The sequence below is a fragment of the Euwallacea fornicatus genome, chromosome 2 (assembly GCF_040115645.1).
Source record: "Euwallacea fornicatus isolate EFF26 chromosome 2, ASM4011564v1, whole genome shotgun sequence".
NCBI lineage: Eukaryota > Metazoa > Arthropoda > Insecta > Coleoptera > Curculionidae > Euwallacea > Euwallacea fornicatus.
In genome coordinates this window covers 1775694-1797350 of record NC_089542.1, presented here as the reverse complement: position 1 = coordinate 1797350, position 21657 = coordinate 1775694, and the positions used below count along the sequence as shown (strand labels likewise).

The following is a 21657-nucleotide window of genomic DNA, read 5'->3' as shown; positions in this document are numbered from 1 at the left end:
CTACTGTGCACTTATGGAGTTTAAAATACTTAATATCCATAGAGCAGAGGAATATTCGTTTGGTAAATCTGTTGCCTCGTGTAGATCCTCGTATGTTTTGGTTTCTAATAAGTTTTTTTTTTTAATCCAGTTTATGATTCATTTTTTTTTTTGAAAATGTTTTTATTTTATATTTGGAAAAGTTCTCTTTTCGATCAGTTTATTTTTAGAGTTGAAAGAGTTCGCTTAGAAAATAAATTTTCGTTTGAAACAAAATAGTAATTTAAACTCATTTTTTCCTGTTCTTTATTTCAGATTTTTATAGCCACTTGAACATGTTTGCACCACTGTTTCATTAAATAACTCATGAGTTAGTCATACGTCCCTTATTGCCTTTCTATTCACTGAGCTGCATTAAACAAAGACAGCCAAAGACAAGAACTTCTGAAACAAATGACGTTTCAAATTTCGGTATCCAAACCTAACTTTCCGTTTACTTACAATTTCCAAATATCTACTAACAACGTGTCTGAAAGTAGGCTGACAATTCAGTTCCTTACCATATTTCTTCCCAGTGAAGTGAAAGTTGTGCCTCACACCATGAAGGTGGTACTGAAATCAAGCAGCCCTCCTTTGGGTAAGTAAATACAATGGAAAACTCAATTTCAATATGTGGTTTGGTTGCATCATTCCTTGTTCAAAACTTAAGTTATGTGGCGTTGGAACTCCGCCGAATGCCTTTGCATTGGGTCAGAATTTGGCACTGCATGTGAGTTAATCTATTGCAAAAAGGGGTTCATAACAATGAAATTTCCAACTGTTTAGACAAGCAAAATATCACAACTGTATTAATTCCAGCTTTCTAAAGCTGTAATTTTCAAACCCTCTGTTCCTTCACTTTCAGGAGGCCTTATCGTAGCCAATCACGTAAAAGCATCCACTGCCAATAATATAGACATAATCTGGGGAGAAGAGACTTCAGTTGAGAACTTCCAATGTCGCACCAGTAATGACGTTGCTAGGGCTATTGCTAAGTTGGCCATGCCCCAGCTCTATGGTACAAGTGCCATTGAAACTACTGAGGTAGACCATTGGCTCACTTTTGCACTTGGCCCTTTGAGCTCTAAATATGACTTTTTCAATGCTATCCAAGTCCTTGATAAATTTTTAGGACCAGTAACTTATTTGGCCAATAAACGACTCACTATTGCAGACTTTATAGTTTTTACAGTTTTATATGGTATTTATTCCTACCATTTAGAGGCCTTGAAGTTTGCTATCAATAGTAGATTTTAGGAAGCAAGCAATTTCAAGATTTGAACTCAAAAAAGTCAGTCCCAGTTAATGTTCTGCGGTGGTATAATTTAATTGCTGCACAAAACGCCGTAAAAACCACTCTAAGTAGTCTCTCTGTTGAGCAAAAACAAACTTTATTACCTCAGAAAAAAAGCAGCCATGCTTCTACAGAAAATTCTACTGCTGCCTGTTCTGGCCGTGCCCGTGAGGGCAAATTTGTTGACCTCCCAGGGGCTGAAATGGGAAAAGTAGTAGTGCGTTTTCCCCCAGAGGCTTCAGGGTATGTTTTTTTTATTTAACCTCTTCAGTTGTCTCATTCAAATTGAATTAAACATAAAAGGTACTTGCATATCGGGCATGCCAAGGCTGCATTGTTGAATGAATACTACCAAGAAACATTCAAAGGAAAGCTTATAATGCGATTTGACGATACTAATCCTGCTAAAGAGAATCCCCATTTTGAGAAGGTGATCCTTGAGGATGTGGCAATGCTGGAAATTAAGCCAGATATGTTCACACACACCTCTCAATATTTTGATTTAATGCTTGAGTATTGTGAGAAATTGATCAAGGAGGGCAAAGCTTATGTTGATAACACTGAGCCTGAAACGATGAAGTTGGAACGGGAGCAGAAAGTCGAATCTGCTTGTCGGAATAACTGTAGGTTTTTTAAGTAAAAAAGAAATTCATTTCTATATGTTTTTTTGGTGAGTAGCTGTTGAAGTCAATTTGAAAATTTGGGAGGAGATGAAGAAAGGTTCAGAGATCGGTCAGAAATACTGCATTAGAGCTAAAATTGACATGCAGTCGCCCAATGGGTGCATGAGGGACCCCACCATCTATCGTTGCAAAAACGAGGAACATCCTCGCACCGGCACAAAATACAAGTAAATACCTCATTTCACCCCCTTCCAGTCACCTAATCCATCACTCAATTTTTAAGGGTTTATCCAACTTATGACTTCGCTTGTCCGATAGTGGATGCCATAGAAGGGGTGACTCACACTCTAAGAACTATGGAATACCATGATCGAGATGCTCAATTTTACTGGTTTATCGAGGCGATGGGACTGAGAAAGCCCCATATTTGGGAATACAGTAGGCTTTCAATGACCAACACAGTGCTCAGTAAGCGGAAATTAACGTGGTTCGTCGATCAGGGCCTTGTTGATGGGTGGGATGACCCGAGAATGCCTACAGTGCGTGGGGTTTTAAGGCGAGGTTAGTTAATGTGAAAAAGAACTACCAATATCCGCCGTTCAATTTGGAAAAAAAAAACCATATTCGTGTTTTAGGAATGACCGTACAAGGTCTTAAAGAATTTATCATAGCTCAAGGCTCCAGCCGATCTGTGGTTTTCATGGAGTGGGACAAAATATGGGCTTTTAATAAGAAAGTCATTGACCCAATTGCTCCACGATTCACCACTGTAGACGCCATCGAACCAGTTTTAGTGACTGTAAACGGAGCCAAGGAAGAGTGCATTACTGTACCCAAGCACCCAAAAAACTCCGATGTGGGTAATAAAGAAGTGTGGCTTGGGCCTAAAGTGCTCATTGACAGAGCGGACGCGGAGTGCCTCAAAGAGGGCGAAAATGCTACTTTCATCAATTGGGGAAATTTACTTATACAGAAAATTCATAGAGCCACTGGAGGCGTTATAACCTCCATAGAAGCCAACTTGAACTTAGACAATAAAGATTATAAAAAGACTTTGAAATTGACATGGTTGGCCCAGACTGATAAAGCCCCATTCACACCAGCCTTCTGTGTTTACTTCGGTCATTTGATTAGTAAACCTTTGCTGGGGAAAGATGAAGATTTTAAGCAGTATGTGGGGCATCCTACAAGAAAGGAAGTGGAAGTATTGGGGGATCCTGAGCTGAAAAATTTGAAACATGGAGACATTATACAAATTCAGCGCAAAGGATTCTTTAGAGTGGACAGGGCTTACGAGTCTCCCAGTCCTTTCAGCTGTAGAGCGCAACCCGTGGTGCTTTTTTATGTTCCGGACGGGAGCTCTAAGGAGCCTCCATTATTAGGAGGACCTGCGCAGAACCTTGTAACTGCTTCAAAGGAGGTAAGTTAACTCTGATATATTAATTTGTGTTTTCTTTAGAATTTTTTAAATATATATATTTAAAAGGTTGCTCCATTTGAAAAAAAAGTCAATATTAATTCCCGAAAAGAATTGAATATTATTTCCTGAAAAAAATCTTCAAAACAGTTAAAGTTTCAAATTAATTTTCATTCGAAGCAGAGGCGTACACAATGGAAATCCTAAGCACTAAAAAATTCAATATTAATTCCAAGAAAAAGTAGTTACGTGCATAACCTTTGCATCATAAAGCGTTTGAAAATATTGAAAACACTGAGATATCAAATTTCATTTATTGTCTGCTTGAATTTAACCAGTTCACCGTCCTACTTTTGCATGAACGAAATGCGCTTTGTCGGCGAATCTACGTATGTTTTTATTTCAGTATCGAAACGAATGGGTTCAATCACTAATTTTTAATCAAAGTATTAAGGTGTAAATGTCTGTAATGTTTTAATTCAAAGAAATCAACATTAAAAACTCGTCCCCAACATGTGTTCAAGATATTGCTAAAGGGCCTAGTGTTTAAAAAACAAAATAAGATTTGGTACGTGATTTTAAGGCACCAAAAAGCGGTCAAAAGTGAATTTAAGCAAGTCACGAAGATGCTTTTAGGGCCGAATTCTGAATTTAAAAAGATGAGGGTACATTCGTGACGTCAACTCAAAAATCTTTATATTTTGTGTTTATGCTACCCATTGCAAGACGTCGTTAAAATTCTTTGACATGGGCGTTTGGAGTGATGCCAGTGTCATTTTGTTCATTGACAGTGACATTGAATGCATCTGTTTATTGATTTATCATGTCTACTATGATAGTCAACGGACGCCATCTCTAATGACATTAATATGTACTTCAAATATTGTCATAATTAGCTCAAAATAAAATTTTAAAATTACGTTATTCCTTATAACTGCAGAGTTCGGGCCAAGATGGGAAGCCAAGCGCAACTGCTGCTTCACAAACTTCAAGTGACCAGTTAAATAACGCTCTCCAAGCTCAAGCCGATAAGGTATGGAAACATTTTAATTCTTCAAGAACGCCATCTGTTATTTACAAACAACTCTAGCCTAAATCTTTCAAAATGGTGACGTATTTGAACGAGTACTGTTACGTGTCAAGTTGAAGTTTAACAGTGCATTCTGATCCTTAATCTTGATGAAGTTTGTAACAGAAATTCGTGTATAGGTGCGAAAATTGAAATCGGAGAAAGCCGACAAAGGAAGCATAGATACTGAGGTTAAAACTTTACTGGCCTTGAAAGCAGAATATAAGAAAGTGACAGGTGTAGACTGGGTAGCTGGAGCCGCTCCTGCTCCTATCGCTGCTCCTGTAACTTCACAAATTTCTGCGGATGGCATTGCGCAGAAAATAATGCAACAAGGGGACAAAGTTCGGGACTTGAAGGCGAAGAAAGCCGATAAGGCCACAGTTGCTGAAGAAGTGAAAGTGAGTTCATTAATCGTCAAAATAAAATTATAAGTTAATATGGTGGCAGAAAATTCACAATAACTGACGATCTTTGATAGGTTCTTTTAGCTCTTAAGGGCGACTACAAAGCGCTGACAGGCGGGGAGTGGAAGCCTGGTGCTGTTTCTAACGCTCCTGCTCAATCACAATTAGCTCCCTCAATAGGAGGGAATTCTAATGAAATTCTAACGAAAATCGCGCAGCAGGGCGAAAAAGTTCGCGATTTGAAAGCGAAGAAAGCAGACAAGGCCACAGTTAATGATGAAGTGAAAGTGAGTATGTCAAGTTTTAATATCTGCAAAATTATTTCCAGTAACGGAAAAATAACAATAAAAATCAGTATGGCAGTTTAAGGTATAGACCATGTTGAATAATTGTTAATGTGACACCATACATCTTTTGACAGGTTCTCTTAGCTCTCAAGGCTGACTACAAGACCATAACTGGTCAGGACTGGAAACCTGGCGCTGTTATAGTCAGCGCTCCATCTCAACCACAAGCAACTTCCTTTACTGAAGGAGACTCTAATGAACTGTTAAAGAAAATTGCAAAACAGGGTGACAAAGTGCGCGAGTTAAAAGTGCAAAAAGCCGACAAAAGCACTCTTGATACCGAAGTGAAGGTTTTACTTTCGTTGAAAGAGAATTTCAAGTCTTTAACTGGAAAAGACTGGAAACCAGACATAAAGCCCGCAGCAACAGACTGCAGCGCCAAAGAAACCTTGATAGCCAAGGTTACTGAGCAGGGTAACCTAGTGCGCGAACTCAAAACCAGGAAAGCCCCAAAAACTGAAATAGATACTGCAGTTAAAGCTCTTTTGGAGCTCAAAGAGAAATATAAACAAATGACTGGCGAAAACTACCCTGCACCGGCGGGAAAAGCAGCTGAACCTGTCAAGAAGACTATCAAAGAAAAATCTCCAAAATCAGATATAACCGCTGATGACCGGCGACCGAAGAAACAAACGCGTCTGGGTCTTGAGGCCCGCAAAGAAGAGTCGCTGTCAGACTGGTACTCGCAAGTCATCACAAAAGGGGAGATGATCGAGTACTATGACGTTTCGGGCTGCTACATCTTCAGGCCGTGGTCATACGCCATTTGGGAGGCTATCAAGGACTGGTTCGACGGCGAGATTAAGAAGTTAGGCGTGCAGAATTGCTATTTCCCCATCTTCGTCTCCAAGAGCGTTTTAGAGAAGGAGAAGACGCATATTGCTGATTTTGCCCCAGAGGTATGTTTTTGAGGTAGTAGTTTGTAGTGTCAAAAATTCTTATCTCTGCTGATTAAAAAGGTAAATTCCTTGATATAGGACTAATTTTTAGATTGGCTTCCAATTTCCTTATTTTTAAGGATACGAATATGGTATTCATTTTTAGCTAAGTCTTTCTACTTCTATCATTTAGTTCTGTTCACAAATCAGGTGAAAAATTGCTTGATAGGTGGCGTGGGTAACTAAATCCGGTGACTCTGACTTAGCCGAACCAATTGCAGTGCGGCCTACCTCCGAAACGGTAATGTATCCCGCCTATGCCAAATGGATCCAATCACATCGAGATTTACCCATCAAACTCAACCAGTGGAACAACGTTGTCGTACGTCTATGCCACATTTAAATTTACATCTCTTTATTCATTTTATTTCAGTAGAGATGGGAGTTTAAACACCCCCAGCCTTTTCTGCGCACTAGGGAGTTTTTATGGCAGGAAGGACACTCGGCCTATGCCCTTAAAAAAGAGGCTGATATCGAAGTTAAAACAATTTTAGGTCTGTTTTCACCCTTTCATTCTATTTATGTGTTAACACTATGACAACATTACAGATTTATATGCACGTATCTATGAGGACCTCTTGGCTATTCCGGTGATCAAAGGTAAAAAAACTGAGAAGGAGAAATTCGCAGGCGGAGAGTATACTTTGACCGTTGAGGCATTTGTTTCTGCAAGTGGGCGTGGTATTCAGGGCGCCACTTCCCACCACTTGGGTCAAAACTTCTCTAAAATGTTCGAAATCGTCTACGAAGATCCGGAAACGCAGAAGAAGCAGTACGTGTTTCAGAACTCTTGGGGTATTACCACAAGAACTATCGGAGTGCTGATCATGGTGCACGCGGATAACCAAGGCCTGGTTTTACCTCCTCAAGTGGCAAGCGTCCAGATGGTCATCGTTCCATGTGGCATCACCGCATCCCTCTCAGAGGAAAGCAAGAGGACACTACAAGAAGCATGCGATTGCTTGGAGCGCGATTTGAAGGCAAAAGGTGTTAAAGTCAAAGGGGATTATCGACAGAATTATTCTCCCGGTTGGAAGTTTAATCATTGGGAACTCAAGGGAGTGCCAATTAGGATCGAATTAGGGATTAAAGACATTGAGAAAAACCAACTGATCGCCGTGAGGAGAGACACAGGGGAAAAACTTATCTTAGAGAGAAAAACGGCCGTGGAACATCTACAGATGCTTCTGGACACTATTCAGATCTCTCTTTACAAGAAGTACGTATTTTTTTTATATTTCAGAGATGTTTCATATGGCATAATGAAAAAAAGTAATTCAATCGTTCTCGGAAGTTTTTATTTGAGAGTTAACAAGATCAAACGACGATTTTGCATAATCGCAAATTCGCACTCAATTACAAATGCCATTATGTATTATATCTTCTTCGATTTAGGGCTGCAGCAGATCTGGAAGCGCATAAAGTTCTTCTAAAAGATTGGTCAAAGTTCGGCCCGAATTTGGATCAAAAGAACATAATTTTAGCTCCGTTTTGCGGGGAAGGTGTCTGTGAGGACAGGATCAAAACGGAGAGTACGCGGGATGAGGATACCGAACCGGGAGCGCCCTCTATGGGGGCCAAAACTCTGTGTATTCCCTTCGAACAACCCGCTGCCATTAAGCCGGAGGACAAGTGCATTCATCCGGCTTGTAGAAATAAGCCCAAGTATTACACGTTGTTCGGACGAAGTTATTGAACCCTTAAAAGGCGTTTTCCGGTTTTGTAATTTATAATTTGAAATGTTCATGAATAAAGGTTGTTAAAACTTATCTTGACTTATTATTGAACAGACCTTTTTCGATAAATGCTCGCACTTTCACTATTTAATGAATAATGTCCTAACGTTGCGACAAATGTATGCCACTGAATTTATAAAAACCAAATTATAGGATGAAGTAAACCCTATGAAAATTATTTTGCAAAAAAAAATTACCGAGGAACTTTACCTTTGCGAAGACAGTGGCGTACATCACAATTTTGCACATAAAAAAATGAGTGATTATGGAATGCTCCGATTTCAACGAGATTGGGTTCCGCAGTAGGCGTACGATACGGCTTTAACATGCTGCGGTCAAAACTTAAATCGGACAACTTTGATTTTTGGGCCCAAAAAATACCAAAGACTATACATCAGGAAAATTTTTGGTCCCAAAAATCGAAGTTGTCCGATTCGAATTTCGACCGCGGCATATCAAAGCTGTATTGTACGCCTACTGCGGAACCCAATCTCGCTGAAATCGGAGCATTCCATTTTCACTCATTTTTTTATGTGCAAAATTGTGATGTACGCCACGTTACAAATGTAAAGTTTATCGATAAAAAAAAAATTCGCAAAATAATTTTTAATATTGAATTATTTATGTTTCAAAAACTTTTTCATTTTTGTTATGATTATTAATTTTTTAAAGCAAATTTTGCAAATTGATGAATATTAGTAAGATTTAAATAAGTAGAATTCTATTTTTGACCTTTGAACTCGATTGGAATTTTTCAAAATAAAACTACAAGAAATACGTACTTCAATATATTTATCATAAAACCCGTAATTTGAAACAATGTAAATCCGGATAGAAAAGAAGCAGTCAGCGGAATTCATCCGTCTCTTGGTCCGAAAAGAACCGGGCGCTGCAGCACGTCACGCAACTTAAAAATACGGCCTACTAGTACAATAATAAAACCAAAAGTATGTACAACAAATACCTATAAAAGATATACGAAAATGAAATGTCCACATTTCTAAGAGTACTTCTATCTAACACTACTAGGGAAGTTAGAATAGTATAAAACATGGCAATAGAGTTTGACTACACTGGACTTAAAAATAAAATATCCCGACTATAAATCAACGCATATAACACAACAATTATAAACCCAACGCAAACGTCCGATGAATATCACAGACAAAACAAACAATGAAAGTCGGAAAACTCGCTGGCAGTTTCACTTAAAGCGAAACGTCGCCATATTGCAATGACCACTTCTCGTACGCCACCAAACTTTGCGGAGAAACGCTGCGACGGATGCGTTTTAAAGAGTCCAGGAAATCGGCCATTGTGATACTGCGTAGCGCACTGGGATCCAATTGCTTCACTTGTTCTGGTTGCAATTCTACAATTTCTTTCTTATAAAATATGCAATTGATTTCATTCGATTTACCTCTAATGGGACCTAAAGCCGCATCTTTGGCAAGACCTGTCAAATCACTGGCAGAGTATCCCTCAGTCAACGTGGCCAAACGCTTCAGCTCTTGTGGTGTAAGACTGCAAGAACCCTGCTTTGAGAGTAGCTTCTTTAACAACCGGATCCGAATCTCCAAATCCGGCAACGTCACGTACACTCTCTTGGTGAAGCGTCTCAATACCGCCTCGTCAAGCTCTTGTGGGCGGTTGGTGGCACCCATTACCAGTACCTGCGTTGAACCATTCTTTTTTTTTAACTATCTTTTATTGACGCCTATACATTACACACCCTATCATTGTCGGGGTTACTCGGCAATCCATCAAATTCGACCAGGAATTCGGTTTTCAGCCGGCGACTGCACTCATGCTCGTTGTTCGAGCGTTCCGACAATAGCGAATCGACCTCGTCGATGAATATGATCGAGGGTTGAAGTTCGCGCGCCATAGCAAAGAGAGCTCGCACCATCTTTTCGCCATCGCCTACATATTTCGAAGTCAGGCTGGCAGCGCTGATGGCGAAGAATGTGGCCTAGAGCAATATCGAAACTCGTTTTTCCCAATGAATTTGTTGTACATATCCATATTAATCATTTTAATTGACACGTATCAAATGATATCAAGTGGTAGTTGAATGTGGCACGGTAATGTCAAAATGTGAATTCAATATGACCGTCAATAGCCATGTCAATGTCAACCGAACTTTGGAAAGTTGAACTTACTTGACATTCATGCGCCACTGCCCTAGCTAATAAAGTCTTCCCATTTCCGGGAGGGCCGAACAACAACAATCCTCTTGCCGGCGTCCTCAACCCGGTGAACAGCTCGGGCCTCAACGAAGGCAAAATTACCATCTCTTGCAGCGCCTGCTTAGCCGTTTCCTGGCCCACTACGTCTTCCCACTTGACCTGTGGCCCTCCATCGACAATCTCGTCCATAATGCTCTGTGCCAGTTTCTGGTCTACCCCCTTGAGGGTGGAGGGCAAGGAACGATTGCTGCGATTATTATTTGAAGGCCCTATGTGTTAACAATAGTGAAAAGGGAATTTTTTGTGCATCGAAGGAAAAATTACCGCCGATTGTATTGGTGCGCCTTACTGGGGAGGAGACATTTCCAGGGATGCTCAGCTGTTTTTTAACCACGGGAGGTGTGGAGGAAATCTTGTTAAAGGGACGCACAGGCTGAATCGGAGCTGACCGAGAACCCATGGAACGGGGCAGCGTTTGACTCTTTGAAAGAGTTGAGTTAGTGGGACGTTTGCCTGCTACTGTTAATTTCCGACCCGAGGCTAAACGAAATTTTTGAAAATACAAAGATTATAATGAAGGAACTTAGAAAAAAAAAGGCAATATGGCAGCATCAAAATACGAGTGGAAAAAATATTTATGTGAATTTTGTAAATATTGTCCAAACTTTAATATTATAAATCCATCCAGTTTCCATCAGAGCCATTCAAATCAAAAACACATTCACATGAATTTTGACAATGATGTCTCTGGAGACAAAATACAAAGAGAAGAGCATTACATGTGAGGTACAATACTCTGTTAAACAAAAAACAAAATCACAAAAATCTCCCTATAGAATGCATTTATTTAACTAAAAAATATCAAAGTTTAAATTTTTACAAATTTCTTTTTGCATGACTGTCCTGGAGCAGATTTAAACATTTTATGTGTGAGTGTATAACACTTACTTCCTATTTTAGGTTTTGTTTTTTGTTTGGAGTATATTTCAAGGGTTAAAGAAGGGTTAAACAATGCTTTAGAAAGTTAGTTATTAGTTGAAAGCAGAGGAAGTTGGTGTAAAGTTGAAACATAAAACTGAGAATAAAATAAAATACCTGGAACTTTGGGAACATTTAAATTAGGAGTGGGAATGCTGCTCAACTTAGGAGTAATTTTACACTCAGTCTCCATTGGCAGCCTCTGTAGATTACCCTCCTTTTCTATAAGTTACAAATTGTCTTTGCCATTCAACTCTCAGGGACACTTACCTAAAAACTGCAATCGATCTTTGGCCATCGCCAAGTTAGTCTTCATTTTCTCATGCAACCTCTGTGCCCTCTCCCACACTTCCCCCTGTCCTCCCCAGCACTGGACATTAATGCCTTGCTCAAGCTCTGAGATTCCTTTACGATACAGATCAATTGCAAGATCCTTTTGACCTAAATTTCCACAATCATTACATCTAAATGCCAATAAATCACCCACTGACAAACCTTCATTTTCCTCATCAATCTTCAATGCCTTGGAGATATACTCAAAAGCCCTCCGATGGTGATGTTTCTGCTTGGCAAGTAAAGGATCCCCAGGGCCTGGTCCAGGATTTCGCACTTGAGCCATTTCTGTGACTTCCTCTACTAAAACACAGCTGCTTGGTTCAGTTTGAGGAGTGTTCACAGGATCATTCCGACTGCGGACGACGTACGTTGAAGAGCGGCAATAGATAAACCGTAGTATGACGAAAATCTGGTACAACAAAGAGCGTAGCACTGTAAACAAAAAAATTATGGGGAAGGACACTATATACAAGTTGCGTTTGTGAACTGATCCGTGGGAAGAGGAGGCGAACATGACATTGTGCGACGCGTCCGGGTCGCCTTTTCGGGATTTTTTGGGAGATTTACCGCTTTGAGTTTTCCGTACCATCCGGAGGCTTGGCCATTTGACGTTTTAACGATTTCCTCCCCTTTTCCACCCTTGAGACTCCCCGACAACAAAACCAAGTATCAGGGGGGTGAGTCGTTGGAGTTTAAATGTCACCGAGAGCAGTGAAAATTGTTTCGGAGCAAAAAGAACACAAATTTCATATAATAAGCCGTGATATGAGAACTGGCAATGGCGCATTGAAGACCGATAATTACAGCGCTCATACTTAACCTCACTTAAAAATTATTGTTATTCCAATATTAACTTTGACATTTTAAAATCGTCGTGGCAAGAATATTATGGAATTTATTAAATATTAAGATAAGACACTTGCATAATATAATTAGATCAGCTAAATTGTAAGAAGCAATAGATGATAAAAAACAAAGAAGAAGTTGGTATTACAATTATCTTTAAAATCAAATTTTATTTTAGAACATTAGTAAAACTATGCTGCAAAGAGGAAGAAACTGGGAAAACAATGTCTGCATATATAAATATTTTAAACTTTTAAAAAATACTGCTTGCGGAATGTTAAAAAGCTCCAAATACTCTTTTTTGCCATTATTTGAATAATTTTGTAATTTTCATCTTGAATGTAGCAGTAGTGCACATCGCTAAATTATTAGATACTATATGGTTTACTTTGGATGTTAATTTAAGTCCAAGTATTGCACATGTGGTCCTCTTTTGTATTGTAGTCCTTGTAGTAATCTTTTGTTTTAATGCATCCAGCGAAGTAAAAGATATTCTTGCATTTATTATGACTTCGAATATTTAAACCATATGAAAAATATATAGCAAATGGCGTTCGAAACGTTGCCACCGTTTCAATTAAGCTATCTTATTAAAGGCAGATAATAAAAAAAAAACATGCTTCACACTTGTCATAAACATTTGTTCGCACATATAACCTTACTTTCCAAAATGTCCCCTTTAGGAGTAAAAACTCTCCCAAAAGCACTATAATGAATGTGTTTCGACGTACTCCTCAATTTTACTCACAATTATTTCGCTCCTCATTCGTCAAATTTAAACACAACGCCTTCAGAAAATGCCCAATACACCAGCCCCTACAAAGGTTCAGTTGCTGCTCCTGCAGGCTTTACTGCACGAATTCGGATGGGAGCTCTGCTAAATTTACTCCAAAAAGGGAGGAAATTAAAGCCTATCTAGAGCAAAACAAAGAAAAACTGCGAGACACTGAACAAAGATTTAAGGAGCGGGGATATGTGATATTGCAAGATTTAAAAGACACTCGGAGCAAGGTGAAGGAGAAGGTGGAAGAGATTGTGATTGTACGTAAGTATGTAATTTGTTTATAAAAAAAAGGAATCTTGATGATTTCCTTCTATATTTCTTATGTGAAACTTTATAGCAAAAAAGCAATATTTCTTGCAGAAAGAGAACATCTACACCATACCAAACTTCTTGTGCATTACTCGAATGATTGTGTCCCCCTATCTGGGTGTCTTAATTGTGCAAGGTAATTTTAACTTTGCATTAGGAGTTTTGGGATTTGCAGCTATCACAGACCTGGTAATACTTTAGCCCTTTTTATAAACAGTTACAGCAACATTTTTTTAGTTAGATGGGTGGATTGCCAGAACGTGGGAGAGCCAATCCTCAAAAATGGGCAGCTTCCTCGATCCCATGGCAGACAAAATCCTTATTGCCACCTTATTCTTAACTCTCACATATGCAGACCTTATTCCAGTTGTGCTCACAGGTCTTATAATTACTCGAGATGTTCTCTTAGTTGTGGCAGGATTCATTATTCGATACCAATCACTACCTCCTCCAGTAAGTAAGCCAATTTTTACTTTTTAGGTTTCTATGTCTCTTTTTAGAGGACCCTGGTGAGGTATTTCAACGCCACTAATGCAACTGCCCAACTAGCACCCACTTTTATTAGCAAAGTGAACACTGCAGTGCAACTTTTATTAGTAGGAACCACTCTGGCTGCACCAGTATTTGATTATATTAATCATCCAGTGTTACAGGGATTGTGGTAATTTTTTCAAGGAAGTTTTCATTAAAATTGTTGAAATTATGACTGGTTTTAGGTATATCACTGCAGGAACGACAGTGGCTGCGGCCCTTAGTTACATTCTGTCCAAAAATACCTATAAGATATTGACGAAATCTGGGACTAAGTAAGGGATAGTATTTTTTAAGATGAAAGTGTAAATAAACGTTTAAGAAAAATGTTTTCTATTTTCCTATTTATTGCGGTGCGAACTTTATCAAAAATAAATATTGGTTTTATTGGATTTGTGTATTGTTTGCGCACATGTAATCGCATGTATTTAAATTTTTATAAATTGATGTAGGTGAATATAAAAAAAAGTAACATTTACTCGCTTTACTTGCGACGTTGCCACATTCCCACACGTAGATTCATTTAAACCGTTTGTGCATTTTTATGGAAATTTTGAATATCACCTGCTTTTGACATAAGACACAAACAAAATGATCAACGAATTTTAAAATTGTAAATAATTAAAAATTAGTTTTGTTCACATTAATTTACATTTTAAGACAGAAAAATACTCAAAAAAACTAACTAAAATGGATACAGAAGCTCTTATTCAGGTAATTACAATTAGCCTCTCACGAGTCCTTTGCACTTATAATATGGTGCAACATCAGGCCTCATAAACCCGTATAATTCAGTCTCTCTATCTTTTCTGGAACTCTATCGGAATGCCTTTTGTTTGTTTTAAGGTGGGCCAACTAAATATCAATAACCGCAATTTTCCTGTTTACCAAGGAGTGAACACGATAGGTCGTAACCGCCAGGCTATCATTAATGTCATACACATGGTAAGTAATTATTATCAGCCCATAAGATGTTATTTACTTGATTCACTCCTAATAGAACATAAGTCAAAACCATGCGATTATTGTAACTTTACAAGACACACATTATATCAGTGATTTAAAATCAAGCAATGGTACCTTTGTTGATGGCACCAAACTAAAGCCTTTTAAACTATATCCTTTGACCCACTCCGCAAATATCGTCTTGGGCACCTTATATGGGACCTATATTTGCAAAGGAGACTTCTCCAGTACTACCAATTTGAATACCTCCCTCACAACTCAATCATTCTACGATAAAAAGACCCAGTTGCTTGAAGTAACCCAGTCAATGGATTTGCATGATGCTCCCACACAAAGGATTAGCTGGGCTAAACCTGTTGGGAATTTTAAAGAATTGCCAGCAGTTCCTAAAGCAATTTTCAAAGAGTCTATCAGGGCAGACAATATAAGTTTAACTTTGACTGAAATTGATCAGTATAATGACGAAAATCTGTCCCTGTTGACAAATAATGACAATTTGATAGAGCCTGATACTGTAACTAAGCTAAATGAAGAAGATGAAGAGACTGAAGTAATGGCTATTGAGCGGCCTTCACGTCCAGTATTTGTTGAGGAAGATAATGAATTAACTGACTGTGAGGAAGATGGAAAATTTAACGAGGTTTTAACATCTGTTGAACATCAAGGTATAAGAGAAGACAGTAACGAATCTTTACAATTTTTAAATTCTGATAAATCCTCACCTAAAACAGAGGTTGAAAATGACTGTAATATTAATGACTTCAATGGTTCAAGTAGCTTTATAGCATCCCAAACAGCACAGAAAAATCCAGAATACCACTCTTCAGACGATTCAGATTCCCCTATAGTTGCCAGAACTGTGCGAAAGTGTGCTCATATTATTTCATCTGAAGACTTCTTTGACAGTAATGACATCAAGAAATCCTCAGCAGAGAAAGAACTTAAAGTATTGGCAAATGAGAGCATGTCAAAAACTCAGACCTATAACGTCTCTGTATCAGCTGCTGAATCCAACATGGCTGACATTAGCATTCCGGAAACTCAAGATAAATCATGGTGGAATGATAGCGATTGCATTCCACCAACTCAGGACGTCTTACTACCCCCCAAGATAGATCCCAAAAATCGGGGGAAAATCAATCAACTGAGCGAAGAGAACTTCAAACTTGGGTTGACCCAATTGATGGATTGTTCAGCAAATGAGTCTCCCAAAAATATTGAAGATTCATTTTTAGCTGCGACTCAAAAGATAGTTTCAGGCGTGTTTACATCAACAGTAAAGACGCAGAGTCAGCAAAAAGCTGATTATGAAATTCAGAAGACATGTGACAACTCACCTAAAGCAGAAGATATTATAGTTCAAAAGACTACACATTCTGTCCTTGAAGAATTTACTAATCAGGTGATAAATAAGTCAAATACAGCAGAAGATGAAGATAATGATACTCAAAAAGTCGCTGCAGATGTTTTCCAAGTTCTTGATCACGCATCAGCTCCGGATATATCAAAATTACATGAAGTGAGCATTTGTGACGTTGCTACTCAGAAAGTGTCTTCAGAGGATTATGTGAAATCCATTCAGAAAGTGATTTGTAGCCCTAACATGAACCCAATTTGCGATGACCAAAATATTTACGATGCAGTTAGTCAGAAAGTGCCTTCAGACATATTTATAAAGCCCACTCAGAAAATGCCTCTGAGCACATTAGAATCTGAAAAAGATATAGTTGAAACTTCTATTCAAAACGTAGTTAAACGAACTGTGTTGCCGTTTAATGATGATACAAATGTCGATAATGCAGCTACTCAAAAACTGTCTTCAGACATATTTATGAAGCCCACTCAGAGGATATCTGAAAACATAATGGAACCTGATGAGGATTTCTTTACAGCAGCTACTCAAAAGGTGATTTTTAAGCCTAATGTGACTTTAAAGCAAGACGATGAAGAAGTTTATAACGCAGCTACCCAGAAAGTTTTTCCAGACATTTGTATAAAGGCGACTCAGGAATTGAGCACAATAGAATTTGACAAAGATGCCTTAGAAGCCCCTACTCAAACGGTGGCTTTTAAATCTAATGCGACGACGCTTGATGACGAAGAAGGTGTTTTTAACGAAGCCACACAGAAAGTGTCTTCAGAAGTCTTTATGAAGCCTACCCAGAAGAAGAACTTTATAGAATCCGACAAAGATATCTTTGAAGTCCCGAAAATTGATGACGGAGAAAATGTGTATGATGCGAAAACTCAGAAAATACCCCTGAGAACTTCGGAATCACATAAAAATGACGATGATATATTTGATGCACCTACTCAGAAAGTATCACTTTTTAAAACAGGAATGTTGTTCATTCATAATAATGAAGCGGTTTGTGATACACCTAATCAGAAAATTTGTGAGGGTCAACAAGCTGATAAAGACATCTCCACTCACAACTCGGATTTAAGTTCCGTGGTGAATACTCAGGAAGACGAATGTATTTATGATTCCCCGACTCAGAACATTTCTTGTTCTGATGAGATTTTGAGACAAAAGAATGATGAAGAATTTTTAGCTCCCATTCCGAAGATTTTAACTTGGAAAAAATCCACGAAATGGGATGGGGAATTGTGTACTAAGCCTGCTCAGAATAGTGCGTCTAACGTTGCAGGAGAGCGGGAAGAATTAGATGTACGCTTAGTCCCATCTCAGAATGCCGTTCCAGGAGATGCAGATAAGATTGAAGAAGTTGAGTTAAAAAGAGATGACAATTTAAGTTTGACAAGAGATGCAAAGTATCAGGAGGAGAATGGGTTGAGAGTTGTCATAGGTTCCATATTCCAAAATGATGGTCACAAAGATTCTTTAGCTAATGAGGACCCATTATCTAAGGCTCGGATTGAGGATTTAATTCAGAAATCTGTAGACCCACCAACAGAGGTCGTTGAACTGCAGACCGAAAAAAAGAAAATAAAAAGGTCATTTTTGTTCAAAAAAACGTCCTGTAATTTGAATGCTAGTCTCTCAATATTATCAAATGAACCCAAAGTTGCGGCGAAATCTCTCCTTGCCGAGACTGCATCTGAGAGCTTAAATACGCGCCAACATTGCTTGGAGAACTTAAGCACCAACAGCAGCCATTCGGAAGTCAATCAATCCATGGCCTTAGCCGAGTCAAAACTGTCGAAAACCCGAAAGATTACTAAAGGACCAAAGATAACAGTATCCGTCCCGAAGGATAGGCAATCGCTGACTATTGCCAAACCTAAAGCAATTGAAAAGCAGATAGAAGAAAGGCCAAAGAAGGGAAGGACTGCTAGAAAACCATCTGAGGTAAAACCTGTAATGGAAAAGACTAGAAAGCAGGAACAGATCGATGATGAGGAGGGTGTTGCTAGGAGGTTAGTCAGGAGAAAAATTATTAAATCTGAAATTGAAGATGGTCAGGTAGTGACCAAAGAGTTATATGAAAAGGCAAAAAACGCAAAAGATAATTTAGAACCTCAGAGTAGTAGGCAAAATCTTAAGAGGATCAATGCTGTAAAATCTGATAATAGGAATGAGGCATCATTAGAATATATTACACTTGTTCAACAAACCTCCAAGGGGTCTAAAATTACGAGTCAAGAGGAATCTCATGGTAGCTCCTTTGAAAGAGATACCTCGTGCAAACAAGAGAACTCTTTAGAGGATACTATGAAGAAAGGCAGAAGAAAACGAAAGAAATCAACGGTGGAAGAGCAGTCTGTCATTGCTGCAAGTCCTCCGAAGAAGTTGAAGACCCAGGGTATGCCAAATACGCCACAGGTAAGAGGATGGAGGATTGCTATAGGCGTGGTAGGCAAGGAATAATTTTTTAGCGGGGGTCGAGAAGGCAGAAGCCCAAGGTTGTGTTTACCATGCTCGAGAGCCCACTGTTAGAGTCTTTAATAAAGCAGCTGGGTAAGTTTCCCTTACAAGATTGAATTGGAGAAGTTTGCCTGTAAACTATCGTCTAAAATTGCGTGTGTGTGATCACGTCTTTGCGCAATTTTCATAGGTGGTACCATGGTTTTTTCCATTGAAACCTGTTCGGTGTTGGTCACAGAACACGTAAAACGTTCCCAAAAGCTTCTAGAGGCAATCGGCTTGGGGAGGCCTATTTGCTCTCCCAAATGGATCATGGATTCAAAGAAAAATCACGAGTTTTTAGGTTGTTTTTTTTTTTACCCCGAACTTCCATGCACAAAACACGAATCACATTTCAGATCCCTGGGACTACATTCTTACCGACCCTGAAGCGGAGCAGAAATGGAACTTTTCTCTTAGAGAGTCCCTAAATCGAAGTCGAGTCAAAAAGCTCTTCAACTCGTATAGTTTCCACATTCAAGTGACTGCCGGGGTTGATGTGCTTAAAGGTACTTTTTTGCCGGCAGTAATTAGACGCCTTTGCTTTGAAATTGGATTTTCAGGGACAATTGAAGCGTGCGGGGGCAAGTGCTTACCCAAGATACCTTCGCGGCCTTTGGAGAACGCCTATGTGATATCACTAAAGGAGAATCAGACCAGATACGGTAAGATAGTGAAAAAGCACCCGCATTTTAAGGTGATCGAGCCCGAAGCCGTGTTCGACGCGGCCTTAAGGCAGGAGCTGCGATTTTCCCGCCACATTTTAACATAAAAAAAGTTCTACATTATTTTACCAATGTTGAATAATTTTAATGTTGCATTATTGAATAAAAAATGTATAGAATTCTCAGGCAGTTTCTTTTCTTTTCGCGACGAAAACTGCATAGTGGCATAAATCACGCGGGGCTTTGTTGACGGGGATTATCGGGGTCGTGCTTCAAAGGAAGTCTCGAGATAAGGATCGGTGCTGACTCGCGAAGTAATATCGAGGGCGAGAATAATTGCGTCTGAGAGTGCGGGACTCTTGTACGTAAATGCTTAAGGGTTCCTGTGATTTGACCTATTTGGACATTTAACTATGTCCGTTTATTCCCGAAGTAAAAACATGGAGGAAACGGGTTATTGTATGTGTCGTGGTGATTATTTCATATCACATCTTCAAAAATTATATAGGGGTGTATGAAAACGTGATCGGAACTCATGGACTTCATGAATTGAGCGGTAACAGACTGACTTAACGTAATGTCCTAGGAAAAGTGCACTTAGCATTGTTGTTTACAGTTCTCGTGAATGAGAGACTCATCTATAAGGGCTGAATTGGGAGGAAATGACTTCTCGTCTGTCATATTTTGTCTTTGCATGCCGAATGGCTCGAAATCGGAATTGGCATGTCAAAACAACCACAAAAAACTGTAAATGTGGCAGCGTTGGAGTTCGTTCTCCGGGTCCATTTAAAGAAATTGGACGCGCCGCATGATCTCGGAATATGACCGTCGCAGACAATAGGAACGGACGCCAATGTCTCATATGATTTTATTCGATAAACATAAGTTAGAAAACAATGAACATCCGAAAATGTATGAATCTGAGTTGAATAGTGTTGGCAACGTCGTCGCGGTTAGCATTTGTTTTTGGAAACGGCACGCAGATATTTACACAAATTTGCAGACATTTTCAATGTATGTTTGGGAGACATGTTGTATATTTTCTCATATACATGGTGTCGCGAAAACAATGGTGCAAATAAGAGCTGAGGCTGAAGGGTGGAAAATTGAGCGATTCATCTAAACTTGCCTTATAAAGAAAATTGCTCCTCTTCATTCTACTGGGTGTTAAAATATTTTTTTATATAGAAATTGGAGATAAATCTTGCAATTTTCTATTTACGGAGGTGACATTGCTCCCAAGGGTTTTTTTGGGTGCAATAAATTCGTTTAAAATATTGTTTTCAAGCTAGCGGATAGGTGGCACCGTCTGGGCCTTACCCAGGCAGAAAAAAACGTCTTAATTCTTCATAAATGATAATAACTTTAACTATTTTCACGAATCCTGATCTTTTGAATTTTTTTATATCATCAAAATATTCTGCCAAAAAATTCTTGTCTCTAACCATCTTCAAGATGCTTTCACTTAGGTTTGCATAGTTAATTGGTGATAACCTTCCCTAAAAGAATAACGCCTTTTAATCAGTGCCGTCGTTCTAATAATTTTAACGTCGGTCAGGTGTCAATTTCATATGACAGTGCGTTAATGGTTAACATTGCTGTAGACAAATCAGCGGGGAAAAAAGTCAACGCTTATAAATTTGACGTACTAGTTCGGCAAAAATTCGAAACTCACCATTTGAATTAACACACGGATAATCACGGCGTCGCTTTGACGGTTGTGACCTTGGAGGTTATGCTACAGTCAGATGACAGTTAATGTAAATGACAGGTTAATCTGGCGCTCTTCGACGACCATGCCACTTTGTTACCTGCTACGTTGTGGCAAGGTACTGCGCTTCTAACTATATTCCCATGGGAAATGGGTGACCATTGCGTTGAAAATGCGGACCCAGGGGAGAAAATGGGAGATTCTAGTCGGTTTTAGTCTGGAAGAGAGGAAAAGATGGATTAGTTCGGGAACACTGAGGTAGAGGTGGAAAGCAGAATTTACCGCCCTCTAGAAACGAATGAATGAGGTAGAAGTTACGTACGTAAGTCCAATTATTCGTGCTCGCTATGACAATGACAGTTACAATTTTCTTTAACGATGAACTCAGAACAACATTTTTCACATTTTTTCTGCGCAAGGTCTCCCGCAAAGAAATGCGATCTCATGAAAGAATATGAGTTGCAGATGAATTTCGTTTGCACCTGGCAAATGAAAAATTTTGTTACTCGAAGCCTTCATCTCTCTATACAATTATTAGCGATGTCGAGTATGATTCGAAATGCCAAATACAAAACCAGCGAAGGGTCTATTTACATACATGACTCTATTTATACAAAATCGATAC

At 39.0% G+C, this 21657-nt stretch overlaps 4 protein-coding genes and 1 long non-coding RNA gene across 11 annotated transcripts; 3 read left to right on the top strand and 2 right to left on the bottom strand.

Annotated features, from left to right (window-relative positions):
• Nucleotides 1–230: 230 nt before the first annotated feature.
• LOC136349308 (uncharacterized) lies at nt 231–610 on the bottom strand. Its single transcript, XR_010733785.1, has 2 exons — nt 481–610; nt 231–423 (listed from the first exon to the last, which is right to left on the bottom strand). It is a non-coding gene; the product is annotated as an uncharacterized lncRNA (long non-coding RNA).
• GluProRS (Glutamyl-prolyl-tRNA synthetase) lies at nt 418–7882 on the top strand. 2 transcript variants are annotated; one of them, XM_066300691.1, is made up of 15 exons: nt 418–616; nt 884–1219; nt 1276–1555; nt 1616–1935; nt 1991–2162; nt 2219–2496; nt 2571–3355; nt 4293–4385; nt 4562–4822; nt 4903–5115; nt 5250–6074; nt 6283–6435; nt 6490–6607; nt 6663–7332; nt 7509–7882. In XM_066300691.1, the coding sequence occupies exons 1-15, from the start codon at nt 433–435 to the stop codon at nt 7807–7809; spliced, it is 4989 nt and encodes a 1662-aa protein (XP_066156788.1). In that variant the 5' UTR covers nt 418–432; the 3' UTR covers nt 7810–7882. The 2 variants fall into 2 exon arrangements, with proteins under 2 accessions (XP_066156788.1, XP_066156798.1); XM_066300701.1 differs by lacking the exon at nt 418–616 and having other exon boundaries at nt 1103–1219; nt 1269–1555.
• Nucleotides 7883–8624: 742 nt separating this feature from the next.
• Nucleotides 8625–21052, bottom strand: spas (spastin). 6 transcript variants are annotated; one of them, XM_066296412.1, is made up of 9 exons: nt 20997–21052; nt 11512–11784; nt 11287–11457; nt 11134–11238; nt 10363–10578; nt 10012–10307; nt 9582–9821; nt 9270–9522; nt 8625–9221 (listed from the first exon to the last, which is right to left on the bottom strand). In XM_066296412.1, the coding sequence occupies exons 2-9, from the start codon at nt 11633–11635 to the stop codon at nt 9058–9060; spliced, it is 1569 nt and encodes a 522-aa protein (XP_066152509.1). In that variant the 5' UTR covers nt 11636–11784; nt 20997–21052; the 3' UTR covers nt 8625–9057. The 6 variants fall into 6 exon arrangements, with proteins under 6 accessions (XP_066152509.1, XP_066152501.1, XP_066152497.1 ...); XM_066296404.1 differs by lacking the exon at nt 20997–21052 and adding an exon at nt 12947–13078; XM_066296400.1 differs by lacking the exon at nt 20997–21052 and adding an exon at nt 11920–12074.
• Nucleotides 12830–14214, top strand: CLS (cardiolipin synthase). Its single transcript, XM_066296504.1, has 5 exons — nt 12830–13239; nt 13343–13480; nt 13529–13744; nt 13792–13952; nt 14008–14214. The coding sequence occupies exons 1-5, from the start codon at nt 12910–12912 to the stop codon at nt 14099–14101; spliced, it is 939 nt and encodes a 312-aa protein (XP_066152601.1). The 5' UTR covers nt 12830–12909; the 3' UTR covers nt 14102–14214.
• On the top strand, nt 14399–19502 carry LOC136346846 (uncharacterized). The gene is made up of 7 exons (XM_066296332.1): nt 14399–14536; nt 14669–14767; nt 14823–18575; nt 18629–18710; nt 18808–18960; nt 19016–19165; nt 19220–19502. Exons 1-7 carry the CDS (start codon nt 14513–14515, stop codon nt 19426–19428), a joined length of 4470 nt encoding a protein of 1489 aa, XP_066152429.1. The 5' UTR covers nt 14399–14512; the 3' UTR covers nt 19429–19502.
• Nucleotides 21053–21657: the final 605 nt, after the last annotated feature.